Raw genomic sequence first — 13613 nt, forward strand, 5'->3', positions numbered from 1 at the left:
CAGACAATTTAAAAACAAAGAAGACACACACCTTTGACGAATACAACTATTATTGCTATTACATCTTAGTTTTGTTCCATCTAGTACTCCTCTATAGTGTTTATTCACCTTCAGTTAGATATTTTGTTTTCCCATGAAACTTTAGTGCTTCTATACTGTGGCATGCCAAAGTCTGTTTGAACAGTTTTAACGTACACGTTTCAGGAATTCAGTTCTATTGACCATGCTCTTTTATTACTCCTAAGAGAAACCCTGGACTTACAGGAGTCAATTTGCCATTGAAGATCACCAATGACTTCTGTGAAGCTGAGACATCACTTATCTATTCCCATGTTGAAAACCAAAAATTGAAAGCATTATTTTTCTTAAAAGTTTGTATGTCCAGACTTTATGGACACTTCATTTTATCAGTTTGTCTTTACTTAGCTCTTTCTGATAGAGCAGTCCCTATTTGGCGTTTTGGACGTTGTCTTTCCATTTGACAGTTCTGAATTGCAAAAGATGGAGACACAAGGAGGCAAGGAAGGATGTTAGCCAGTGACATTTATGGCTCTGAAGTACTCACTAGCTATTCCTGCTTATTGCCTTCCATCCAACTACAGACATAATTAGGCTACAAAATGACTTTGAGTTGTAGGGTTTTCTTTCTATACTTCAGGTGCCCAATATTGTACTCATCAGGCTTTTCAGTTTTTAGTGATTTTATTAGATGTAATATATGGTGATTAAAAAAATCAAAACATTTTTGAATCTTTTCAGTATCTTTTGAGAAGAAATGACTTAGAGCGCTTGACATTTTAATGCAGTTTGTCTTTTCAAATAGATTTGGCTTCTAATGCATGTGACAACAGGACTTTGCTCTTCAGTTAGAGCATACATTTCAGAGTAGTTGTTACCTAAAATATTATCATAAGGCATAAGAAAACACACGATTTAAGTTGCCTTTCATGAACATAATTAAGAATTAATAAGCCTGTACCAGTGGCTAGTCCTCAGAATTTCCACTGTTTTGCCTTTTGTGACCCGTGTTATTAAAAGTCCATTATTTTTACAGACTTTATTAAATTGGATCTTATTAAAGCATTCTATATTTGCATTTGGTCTTTCATAATTCATTATTATTATGACATTTACTTTTTACCATCAGATCTGAAAACATATCATAAGCTACCCTTTTCTCTTGAAAGAAATGCTAATTTCAAACAGTCCTCTAATGGAAGAGAAAAGCTTTATCAGTTTTTTCATTTATTCAAGATCGTGTTAAGAATACTAATGCTAGACTTCTCTATGCTAATATCTGAGAGCTTTTTTTGGTCAAAAGCTTAGAATTATTGTTTTTAGACCACACTGCTAAGTATGTCACTGGCAGGGCACTAGTACAAAAGAAAAGACAATTCTGAAGTACCCTGTTTTAATTCTACGACTGATAAAAAGATTTGCTTGATATTTCATTATTAAATTATGCTTTCATATGAAACGATACTATTTTTATACTTCTCCATGTTTACTAGGTAATGTCTTTACTTAGTTCCTTTAGAAGTTTTTAACAATCGATTCAGTGTGATTATTTGGGGGTGTGTGGGAACTGATTGTGAATTAAAGCTTCAATGTAACAAAAATGGGATTCTCCATCAAAATATATGTTTTCTGTACCAGTTATTAATTGTCTCAGTGTAGACAATCTGGAGTCTATCATACTTGTAAATATTTTCATAATTTAATCATAAAAAGGGATAAAGAGCTCTAAAATTGAATGCAGAAGCCTAGATGTTAACCAGCAGATAGCAAGATAGCACTCAAACTGCGGAATTCTAATTTTTTAAATGCTATCTTCCAAAACAACTCCACTATGTTAACTGTTTTTTCCTCCACATAGGTTTCTGACGATGTGCACGAGGCACTTCGGGAGTGTTGTGGCCCAAACTATTCGAACTCAGAAGACGGATCAGTTTCCGCTTTTTCTTATTATTATGGGAAAACGATCATCTAATGAAGTATTGAATGTAATACAAGGTACGGTTCTTTAAAGTATTTCGTACGTGGCTTCTGAAATTGTTAGGAGACGTCCTTGCTAACTGTTTCTTTTTTAAGGTGTTCAGACTATGAATTTATTACACAGAAGAAACTTGTAATTGTCACGGTATAAATAGCTATTATTCATAAATGCGTTCTTTAGCATAGTGTTAGAGATTGAAGTTGCCATGACTGGAGTAGAATCCTAGTTTAGGTTTTTCAGCTTTTCTTTTTAAAAGTAGAAGCCGAATCTCCTGAAAAAGGAGTTGCATTTAGTTTTCCAAATTTATAACCAGATAAATCCCCAAAATTTCAAAATGTTTTCGCTGCATTTTTTTGTAGTGCCAGCATGCATTTAGTTCTCTGTGTAGCTCCTTGTTAATATGTGGACTCCTGTTGCACGTAGCGGGATAATATTTGAATATGAGTTGCTTTTTCAGGCCTGCCTGCGGTGTTGAGACCCCAAATTGAATCAGAATTTTAAGTAGCTAATATAATCTCATATAAATGAAGCTTTCTGTTGTACGTGAGCAGTTATTTCTAGCATAACCATCCATTCTTCTGATTCCACTGGCAGTAAGGTAACTCAGGTGTGGAATGCCCTTCAACCGCTGTTCTCAGTAACTCTTCAAATTAAAATGCATCACAGAATGGGTACCCCTCATTCTCCACAAGGTTGCCTTAATGACTTTGTTCTCATTTATTTATTGGTCATATCTGTCAGTTTTTATTCTAATATCCTTATTTTCCTGAGGAAATTAAGCCTCTGGAAATCCTGCCTTTTGCAGACAGTGTTACTATTTCTTTCTGCATAGGAGATTAATTATTTTCTTGAGGAATCTGCAATGCTTCTTCCTGTGGCCAAAACTGTTAATTTTGCATGGATTTTATCTCTTTAGTGTAAGGTACAGCACAACACTAATTCATGGTATGTCTATCGCTTATAAAACTTATTTCATACTAATAACCTCATAAATAGATTTTCTTGGTTTTATAACTCTACAGCATTATTAAGCATTTGTGTAACTTTTAGGCACCTATGTTATCCCACTGAAGTCAGTGGTGCTTACTGGCTCAGAGTCATCATGTAACACAGTTTTATACTATAAAATAATCCAAATGATTTAATTGAATTCACTGAGATTTAATTATGTATCAGGTTTTCTCCAAATAGTGTTTTGAACTAAAGTGATAATCTCTTGCAGTCTTACTTAAATATACCCTTGGATTCAAATTCTATCAAAACCCAAATGTGCTGTGCTTGTTATTTTCCCACGAATTGGGACATTGGTATCTTTTAACAATATATCCTCAAATGAATGGTAGTCTCTGAAGTCATGCATGTTGTAGCATGCGGGATAATATTTTCTGCTAAGGTAGCAAATGTTAGAAATGGGAACAATGAGGGCCTTTCAGGGCAGGGTGAGAAGGCAGTGTTTGCAGAAGAGATACAACAGTGTAGAAACTTAAGTCCTAAAGGCGTTTATTGAAATGCAGACTGTCTAAGTTTGCTTTTGCTTTTTATTTTTTGCTGGGGTTAGAAACTCTGGGTACATTTTTTGTTTTCTTTCTTGGTACTGTGGCTTATGGTTAGTTTATTCCTTTTAAAATTTTGACCAGCGTTACCAATATCAATCTAGCTCTTGATGTCATTGTTCTGTCAGTGTCCAAACATCATTTAGGTTGGCAGATGTTAACAGTTTATAGACTTAGCCTATTTCTCATGGAGAAATGGTCTTGCCTTTTAACTGCTATGAGTGGCTCTAACAGGTAATCTAGTCTTCAGTCTAAGAGAAACCAAAGACTGAGCATGTCTTGGTAGGAAATTAAACTCATCTTTCAGTCTTCCTGAAGGCTGGAGACACACTGCTAGAAAAATGAGGAATTATCTGTTTGATTATATACATGCTGTATTTCTTGAGATTTATGCACAGGTAATTTATTTTCCCCCTATTATTACCTTTACAAGTTTTATCAGAAGTAAATATACTGAAGAGAGCATATTATTACTATTTGAAATTTTACTACCCAAAATAGTTAAACCTGAATAAAAATGCATGTGCACACATGCATTTAATCGCTGTATTCCTTTAAAAAATAAAAAAAAAATAAAAATCTGTTTAGATGCTACTGGAAACCTCCTACCTTTTGTTACCTGACTAGCCAATTGCTTCAGTCTCCTTGATTATACCCAAGAATTCTAAACCTGTAAAAAAGAGTTCATGTCAGGGAATCCCAGGTGTACTTTTCTCTAACATCAGTGTTTAAAAGAAAAATAGAATTATTACATGCAAGCACAAAAACAGTTTTTCAGATTTGAACTACCTAAAGTTTTAGCCTATGATCAACGTTTGCTTGCAGAAACAGTTTTGAATTTTCAATTAAAATCATTTTGCTAAGATATTTGCATTTTCTACTCTGTCGCTTTTTTCTGAACTGCCTATTTTTTACAGGTTAATTCTAAGATGACTTTTTTTTTTTTAATAACTTTAATGGTTTGAAGTTCAGCTATCTTCCTGTGTTGCTAGGTAACACAACAGTGGATGAGCTAATGATGAGGCTGATGGCTGCAATGGAGATCTTCAGTGCTCAGCAGCAGGAAGACATAAAGGATGAGGTGAGACTTGAAAGTTACTGCAGATACCTACTGTCTTCCACAAATCACTGGGGATGCAAAAATAACCAAATGTCTCTTTAGCCAATGAAGTTGGGTATGGCATGTTTTACCGTGCCTCTTCCATTATCTGTGATAAAAATATTAAGCCTTCTTTGTGTCTCCTATTGTTGGGTCTCTCAAAAAACGCCTTATTGGTTTACTGTCATTTTCAGAGTGTTTGTTTCCTTTTTCTAAATATTAGTCATGAGTAACCGTTTACATTTACAGTGGTATTATAGAGCTTAGTATACTCATACAAGGAAATGGCAACCAGATTTTTTCCCAATGACCAGCTCCAAGCTGTAGGTAGAAAGCAAAGATAGATTATGTGTCTGAAATATATATGTTTAAAAGTAGTTTGAGAAGCAATCTTAAAGAACAGAACTATGCCAGTACAGAATCACCATTCAGAAGTGGGTAAGAGACGACACGACTTTACAAAAACAGTGTTTCAATTGCAAAGACGTAGAGACAGTGAGGCATACAGCTGAGAGATGTTTATCTGTTACTCTATAAATTGAGAGTGACATTTGGAAGTAATGAAGTACTTACTCGGGAATTTATAATAATTGGTGTGTTGCCATTCAAGATTATTCTTATCCTGTTGCGTAGACATTGATTGACAATAATTCACTAAACATTCTTCACATTTAAATCTTGTATCTTATCTGTATGAGATTTACTGATTATGGTTATAATAATATGAAGGCATGCTATCTGCACAATATTTGTAGTTAATTTTTTTCTTTATGCTACCTGTAATTCATTGGTGAAGAAATTTGACTTTGATTTTGTTAATACTGAACACAACTTTTAATATGAGGATTACAACAAAAATCCAAGGCATGATATAATTGAATTTTTTATTGCATATTAACAGCAATATGTTGAGTATGGATTTTTTTTAATGCTTTAATAAGAAGTTAAAATTCACAATATGGATGAGTTCTGAAGAAGACTCAGTACTAGAAACTACAAAATCTGGCAGAAAGGAAGAAAACAGAAGGAAAGAAAGAAATATAAAGGCAGTGAGATAAGAACAGATAAAGGGATAAGGAAAGGAACTAGAAGTAGGACTAAAGATGTGTAAGATGAAAAAAAAAAAGTAAAGAAAAAGTCAAAGAAAAGTAAAGAAACTGGAGTGGAGTATAGGGAGGAACAGGAGACCAGAACAGTTGTCCAGAGCGGGGGAGATCATTGTGGAGGAGAGATGGTGGAAGTCAGGTGAGACAGTGATAGACCTAGGAGGAGAAAACCAGGCAGGTTTGCAACTGAGAAGAATCTGGGCATGATGCTCAAAAGAAAAACCTCAAAGCTCAAAGAAAGGGAAGGCATGGTAGCCTTGAGGCCATGATTGCAGAACCAGGAACTGGCTTCTGCATCCTGAGCTGCTGATGGTTCTTCACTGAATGCCCAAGAACAGTGACAGCCCTGTAATATATGTCCCCACTGTGATGATATAGATATCTCCAGGCTTTTTATTCTAAGTGCTCTACCTAGGTAGGGAGAATAGAAAATTAATTTTTATACATTTCTCTAAAATCTTTCATTGTCCAAGTCTTCTGCGTGTGTGTTTTTTTCACACTTCCTTTTGCTGTCCTGTCACCGAGAGCATCACTGACATTTCTTGCCCATTGGGAGCTTTTTTTCTAATACACTTTGACATTCAGAAAACTAATGGAAAATTTCATGAACTTAGGGGGCAGATTTTCAGACGCTATGGGTTCTATACACAAAGAGGGTATTTACTTATAACTTGGCTTCACTTGTTACAAGCACACAGGAAAGGTGATCTCAGACACTTTTGCCTTTGAAGCAGGAAGTATGAAAATGAAAAACAACCGTGCTTTATGAAATTGCTATTCCAGAGAGGGAGTATTTGGCAAGCAGACTGTACTCCATAGAAGGCTTTCACCTGAAAAAAAAATATTGTCTTTTTGTGGTTTGCTACATAACATGTAGCTTTCTTGTAAGTCTTGTACTTGACAACTTAGAGTGTTCAAATATCAACACCTTTTCTTTTTTAAGAACTTACTGCAGTGGGTGCATTTTTTTTTCCCAAATATCACAATAGCAAACAGGATACAGAGTCCGGTTTCTGTTACTGTTTTCTTAATAGCAACAGTAAGTCATCATAAAACCACAAGAAGATAAGCAGAAAATTCTTTTGTGCTTTAAAAAGACAAGTCATCTATATAGCCTTGCTGTGAGCAGAAGTGTGTGTGAGAGAGAGAAATGGAACTGGAAACACGTGTAAATAACAGCATGAAATCGTTAATGGGTCAGTTTATGCAGCTGAACTTCTTCACTTTGGATCTTTAACTTGCATGACCATGAAAGCTTCAAACACAGCTATTGCATAATTCTGTTTAGCACAGCATGTTTTGCAGTGCCCTCTGATGGTTATTTCAGTACAGGATGACTATTACCGCTGCCAGCTAATGGTACAGGTGTTCGCCGCGATGCTGGCTGTAGCTGTTGAGGCATCACCTTACAGTCAGTCCCCTGTCATGAATCATCGACTGATATTGCAGGCAGGATGCTCAGAACACCGTCACCAATTTCTCTCTCCTGAGCAAAGTGAGTCATTTCATTAGCTGGTGGTAATAGTATATTTAGCTAAATCCTGTGCTTTTGTATCCGGGTATTAGTAAAATTTACTGGTTTAGCCTCCTACAATTTTAATCAGACAAATTTGGGGCACATTTCTATAATGTCAATTACTAAAATACCATCATTTAACCGGTGATTGGATTTAACTTAATTAAACACAATATATAAATCTTTAAGATTTTTCTTACTTAGCCTCCAAAGAAATACGTTAAAAAATACTGAGACGTGTATCTGTAGTCATGGTAATCCAGCATACCTGTCTTGAGGTACAAGTGGTGCCTAATTTAGGCATCCGTTCTCTCTCCCAAGCTTTCTTAAAAAGGGACAAATCTGGCTTCCCATTCTTCTTCCTTCTCTCTCCAAGGCTTCTGGGCCAGTCATGAACCCTTGGGCCTGTCCTTGCTGTGTGACAGCTGTGTTGACCAGGTGACATTTCAGAAACCTCGTCCTTCTTTTGGGCCACACTGTTGATGTGCCGTTGTAGACACATGGCCTAGCTGTTACGCTGTCTCATTTTGTAAGTTTGGTACTCAAATTGCCTTTGTAGCAAGCCACAAAAAATAGCATATGGTCATCCAGGTGCTGATGTTGTACTCATGTGGCCCTTTTGGTAAGAACTGGCCAATGGTTAATTGAATGATGGTTCAATGGCCTCAACGGCAGCAAGGCTGGCTGGCCAGGATGCAGTCCCACACTTCTCAGCGTGGTCAGGTCTAGGGGCTGAGTCCAGCCTCAGGATGTGTATGCAGAATTATACATGCACCAGTAGAGACCACCATCTCCCGGGGGAATACTCAGTCCTGTGAGTTTCTTACCCTAGCAACAGCTCCAGGCTCCTTCTAATGGAATAAGAGGCTACAGTAATGATTTCATAGATCTAATGGACATGTTTTCCTTTTCTAACCATGTCTGCTCCTCTGGCCCACACTTCAGTTGTTTGTACCTCAACTACTGTTTGGGCAGTAGGGTTGGGGATTTTTGCAAAGAGGAAATAAATGCCACTAAAGAGTTTCTCCTGTAAGCGAAAGAGCAGTCATCTCAGAGCAGAGATGACTGGCCCCCCTGCCAGTGTTGATCAAGGTGTGAACTGAGATTTGTCAGGGATTGACTTTGAAAGGAGTGCGTGGTATCAGTTCCTCTTAAGTGTCAGTGCCTGCTGCTGGACTTTGACAAGAAAACAAATTATCATTGTAAAATAGTGTGTGCCCTGGAATGTCCATTTGCAAACGCTCTGTTAGTTTACTTGCTTTAATTTGATAGTTAAATAATCATCCCAGCATTGCATGATGGGCCCACACAGATCTGAGTTAGTTCCTTCGTGAGGCTGATGCGAAGAGATCCCTGATTAAATACTGGCATTACAGTGCAACACACCTGTTCTGGGCTGATCCTAAGCATTTTTCTCTGTTGCCTGAGGAGGAGGCTTCTCAAAGGATTACAGTAACACTTTTTGACAAGCTTATACAGGGTGGAGTTTCCATGTAATGACAGGGCTCATTTGATGATCTCTCAGTTATGCATTCTTTTTATTTTTGCTGTCAACATTTATTACTGTAAAAGCAATGACTGTTACACAGCTGGTCCAACTTGTCCACATTTAAGTAACAGTAGGTCTCTCGTCGTGTTTATTTTCGTAGTTATGCAACACTAGCGCTCCTGCTCTCAGATGAGACTTCCAGGTGGAATTGAAATACTCACAATTTCTTGAAAAACTTTATTCCTACAAATCCAAATTAAAACCTTCAATTCACTTTAAACCATGCCTGCTGAAACACTATGTATAAGAGACATACTTAAGAATGTTTAAACTTGAAAAATTGTTGTAATCAGTCTCACTGAAGATAAGGTAGAAAAATGTAGACCTGCAAAGTCACCATCTTTGCTCTCTGATCTTAGATGACATCTCTTCTTCCTAGATGCAGCTACAGCATGAGAAAAAATTTTGTTTCCTAACTAATATCTGGATGGAGATTTTAAAAATATGTTTAAAAAAAGAAAAAGCCAAAAAAACCCCACAACACTCCAAAACAGCAACATAAATTCACCTTCTTTTCACTGCCTCAGCTATTTGTAGAAATATGCTTGTATGTCTGTCCCAGAACTGTCTTGTACTAGGCAGAGATTTGCTGGCCAAGTGTTATTTTTGTAACTTTGAAGTAAGGAAAATGTATTGCTGTGTCTTCCTCGTCTTCTGCCTCTCTGCTGTCAAATGTCAGGGATTTAGGGATTTCCTTTTTTTTTTTTGCCATGATGATATAACAGTTCTAGCTTCCAACACCTTTTCTCTTTCCTCTTCCAAAGATGTACTTCACAGCCACAAAGGAAACTCGAGGAAGAGAACTCAGTCCTTGTGAATATTCTCCTAATCTGTGATGTTTGTCTTTTCCTCCTTCAGATCAGTTGCTTTTCTCCACTATTTACTTGCAGTTGTGCTTTCCAGTTAGAGGATGGCCTAAATATTTCTATCAGACGTGCAGTAGACCTCTGCGATTTCTGTTTAGGCACTGAATTAAAATCAGTAGAAGTTAGGTGTTTGAATACCTTTGATAATCTGCATTCCATGTAACACTGTCATGTGTATCATGGTATATAGTATTTGCACAACAGGAGGCTATGAGAATAAATACATGAAATTCATTAAATTCCAAAGCACAAAACATTACGGTGATGACAGCCATCTAACGGAGATTCTCATGTAACCTCTCAAAAATCCAATTAGCACGTTTACTAATTATTACTAGTTATAACTAATTAAACTACAGTAATCAAAATTTATTTGAATAAATTTTCCTATTTTGTATTTGTATTATGAGAGCACCCAAAGCTTCGGTGATTGGTTTCCCATTGTGCACTTCACTGTACTAACACGCCAGCAAGTATGATTGCTGTCTTCAGGAGTTTACGGACTATTTTGAACTTAGACCAAACGTGAAGCAATGACAGTGCAAAGAAAGAACATGAAATGAAAATATCTTCAGTTCAGATGGGTTTTCAGCCGTGTATGTTGATGGCTGCAGCCACTGACTATTAGCTTAGTTTCTCTTAAGAAACTTCAGCTTTCTCAGCGTGCAGCCCAGATTGGTAGAAGTTTTAGTAGGACTGTCTGGATGATTTTCCATGGCAAGTAACTGCAGAACTGCTTCTGGAAGGTTTTGGTTTTGCTTTCTTTCATATCATTTGAGGTAATTCCCAAAAATCAGTATCTGGAACTGGGCTTTGAGCCTTCGATATAAACTGGCAGGATTCTGCCCCTCTCCCCCTGTTCAGTCCTGCCTTCCCACCTCTGGTTCTGCTTCATATTCATCGTTCTTGTATGCCTAACACGTTTTGTGTACACTTTTTAATTCTACATATTCCTCATCATGTATGTTTAAGTTATACAATGTGCAAGTCTGTCATCTCTAGTGAATCAAATTAATGCTTTTATTGCACTGGTTTGTTTGGACAAAGGGGTGTTTCTCTTTAACGCTCCCATGAATAGCCTAAAGCACTTGCAGTTTTTAATTTCAGGAGTGGTTCGGTGAAATGAACCATCTTTCAGATAAGCATTCAGCATTTGTAAATACACTTCTTTTTGTCTGTCTTGTAACAGCCATTTACTCATTGATGCTCTGAGAAATGTCTTCTGCTCATGATAATCTTATGTAGTTGTTTTATCTGGTTTTACTTCAGAGTAAAACTAATCCCAAAGAGCAATGGGGTGTAACACATCTCTCTGAGACAGATCAGGAACAAAACTGATACCTGGGGTTAAATCATTAAATCCTGTCTTCACAAGCAACAACAACAAAAAGCACAGAAGTTCCAAGGCTGACTTTTCCAGCTAAATATCCCATCCAAGAAGCCAACTTTTTGTGTCCTGTGTATTTTTTCCCCCCTATATAATCTGCAGGAAAAAAAGGAGATTGCTATTCTAAGTGCAATCAGGAGTCCAACTTTTCCTTCATACCGATTCTGAAAATTCCTTCTATTTGGTGCTTAAAAGGTAGCTTTATGAAATTATGTAGGGAATAATTACTGGAGAGGGAACATACATACTTTTCGCTACATGCTGAGCTCTGATAGCATAGAGGAAGCATCCATGTAGGCTGACAAGACCCTTTTTCCTTTTAACTTTAAAGATTTAAATCCTTTCTGCTCCATCATGCACTTCAAGCTCTTTCCATTGTTTGCTTCCATTGTACCAACTCTCTTTACCTCACCTCTTTGCTCTTTGTTCCCCAATGTTCCTCTGCCATTGCACCCTTTCTCCCTTCCTTCCTGTTTCCTTCCACCTCACTTTCCTCATGGTACACTGTCAGAAGGATGGGCTTTTCTCTTCACCACTGATCTCTTGGCTTGCAGGATGCATCCTTGCTATTTTTTTTGTCTTTATTTGTCTGTTCAGATCTTACATTCATCAAGAAACAGTTGAGGCCTACTGCCTTATTAGAATCAGATCGTATAATTTTATCCAAAGGTAGAATTTAGACATGCAAAAATACTTGTACGAGCAAAAAAAAATTTTAATTGTTGTTTTCACTGGATTTGTTTGGTATCTAAATCATTCCCAATTGCCTGGATTTTCTTTTGTTGAACACCAAATAAAACTTTCATGGCTTGTGCAAGAGCAGCTAAAAGAATCTAGATCCAAATGAATGAAATTCATATCAAGGGTGAATTCTGTGTTTTATTCTATATTTTTTTATTATGTAAACTTGTTATATGTCTGCAGATTTCTCCTGCAGCAGACAAGTAGAATTTACTTTTACCATGATTCATTTTAACAAATAATACAGAGATGACACTGTTTGAACTAGAAGCCAAGCTCGTATGACAAAGCCAAGTCTGATCTCTCATGCAATATTGCATTCATTTCAAAACAGATGTGACAAAAACACGAATTTGATCATGTTCCAATTCAGTACAAGTTCAAATATAAAGTTGTATTGTTCCTTTTCAGCCTTTGTTCTGGATTCATGTTATGTTTTTCATACTCTAGTAAGAAACAACCAGGTAGCTATTTCAACATTTAATTAATACATAAAATATTTTGTTCTATGGACATTTTCATTAAAATCTAAAATTAGTACTTAAAATTTCTTGAGGGAACTTTTTACCTTCAAGGAGCAAAACCCCTGTGATTCAGATGGTTTACGTTAACACCATCCTTTGGTCACTGCTGTGGATCTCAGAACTGCTGAGTGTAATTCCTCTTTCTGATGTAGGCTTTTTCAGTGAACTGGGGTAAGATGTCTGTTCACATCTTGGTTTCTTGAAAACGGAAGATGGCCATTTTGCATGCATTGCAAAAGTAACAGGGAGTTGCGTTTATAGATGCTCAGTAGATACAGCAATTTATGTAGGGTTTAAGAAGATAGTTGTCAGCTACCTCATGTTTTGTTAATGGACAACACATATGACATTTTAAAATTAATTTTTAGTAGTATTGCTATTCTTTTTTTTCCTTCATGTCTTTGTTAGGTAGCAATGAAAGATTAATTGCAAAATATTTTGTTCTGCTTTTCCTATGAACATTGTCTCTTCTATTTTATTGCTTCCTAGTAGATTTGACTCATCTTCATACTTCGTATGGTTTCTCTAGAGGAAGTGAAGACTAAAATAATGAACTGCACTACAAAAAGAACTGCAGCATCTATTGTTAAAATTTGTCCAAGGTGTAACTCTGAATGAGAGAATATTATAAATTTGACATAATCACCATAGATGTGGCTATTCCTATAGAGTGTGAGCAGTGTTAGCAAAACACAGAAATAGCACACAAAAAAAAAAAACCAACAAAAAAACGTGATTGATTACATCTGCTTTTCAGCTGAAGAAATCTGGATTCCAGTGCTGTTTAGTTTAGCTACAGATTTTTTTTTTCTTAGATCTGTTTCACTAGGAACAGTATTATTTCTATGTGGTGTAAAGCTCGGTGGCATGGTCATTTACTTCTAGATGTGGCTTACATATTTCTTTGAAGACCAGGCAGTCATGCATAGCAATTCTTCGCATTCCTGACATCTTTTTCATAATCCAGTTGTAGGACGATGATAACTGTGATGAATGGGGAGGAAACAAATATATTTTTTGAGATGCCCAGAATTCATATTTATATTCTTGTTGTAGAATCTATAGCGTCAGTATTTTTTGAAGGTGTCATCCAGATTATGTAATTTTAACCAATTTCAAAAATTGCTCAGTAAGGATCCTTGTAGGTAAATGAATCCTGCACTCATCACAAGTAACCTTTAATAACTTCCTTGAGTAGACCATTTGTATAATGTGAAGTAAAACTCAGTACTCAATTTCATACAAGTCTTGATTTAGTATATATTTTTGGAGTTAT

General features: G+C 36.4%; 1 protein-coding gene across 3 annotated transcripts in view; it reads left to right on the forward strand.

Annotated features, from left to right (window-relative positions):
- FAF1 (Fas associated factor 1) overlaps positions 1–13613 on the forward strand; it is a 164841-nt gene that overhangs the window by 128289 nt on the left and 22939 nt on the right. For all 3 annotated transcript variants that reach the window (XM_080603293.1, XM_080603292.1, XM_080603294.1), the window contains 2 exons: positions 1877–2013; positions 4542–4630. In XM_080603293.1, coding sequence (XP_080459419.1) covers positions 1877–2013; positions 4542–4630 — 226 coding nt within the window. The remainder of the gene's footprint in view (positions 1–1876; positions 2014–4541; positions 4631–13613) is intronic.

Source organism: Anser brachyrhynchus (genome assembly GCF_964034855.1).
Source record: "Anser brachyrhynchus genome assembly, chromosome: 8".
NCBI classification, from domain to species: domain Eukaryota; kingdom Metazoa; phylum Chordata; class Aves; order Anseriformes; family Anatidae; genus Anser; species Anser brachyrhynchus.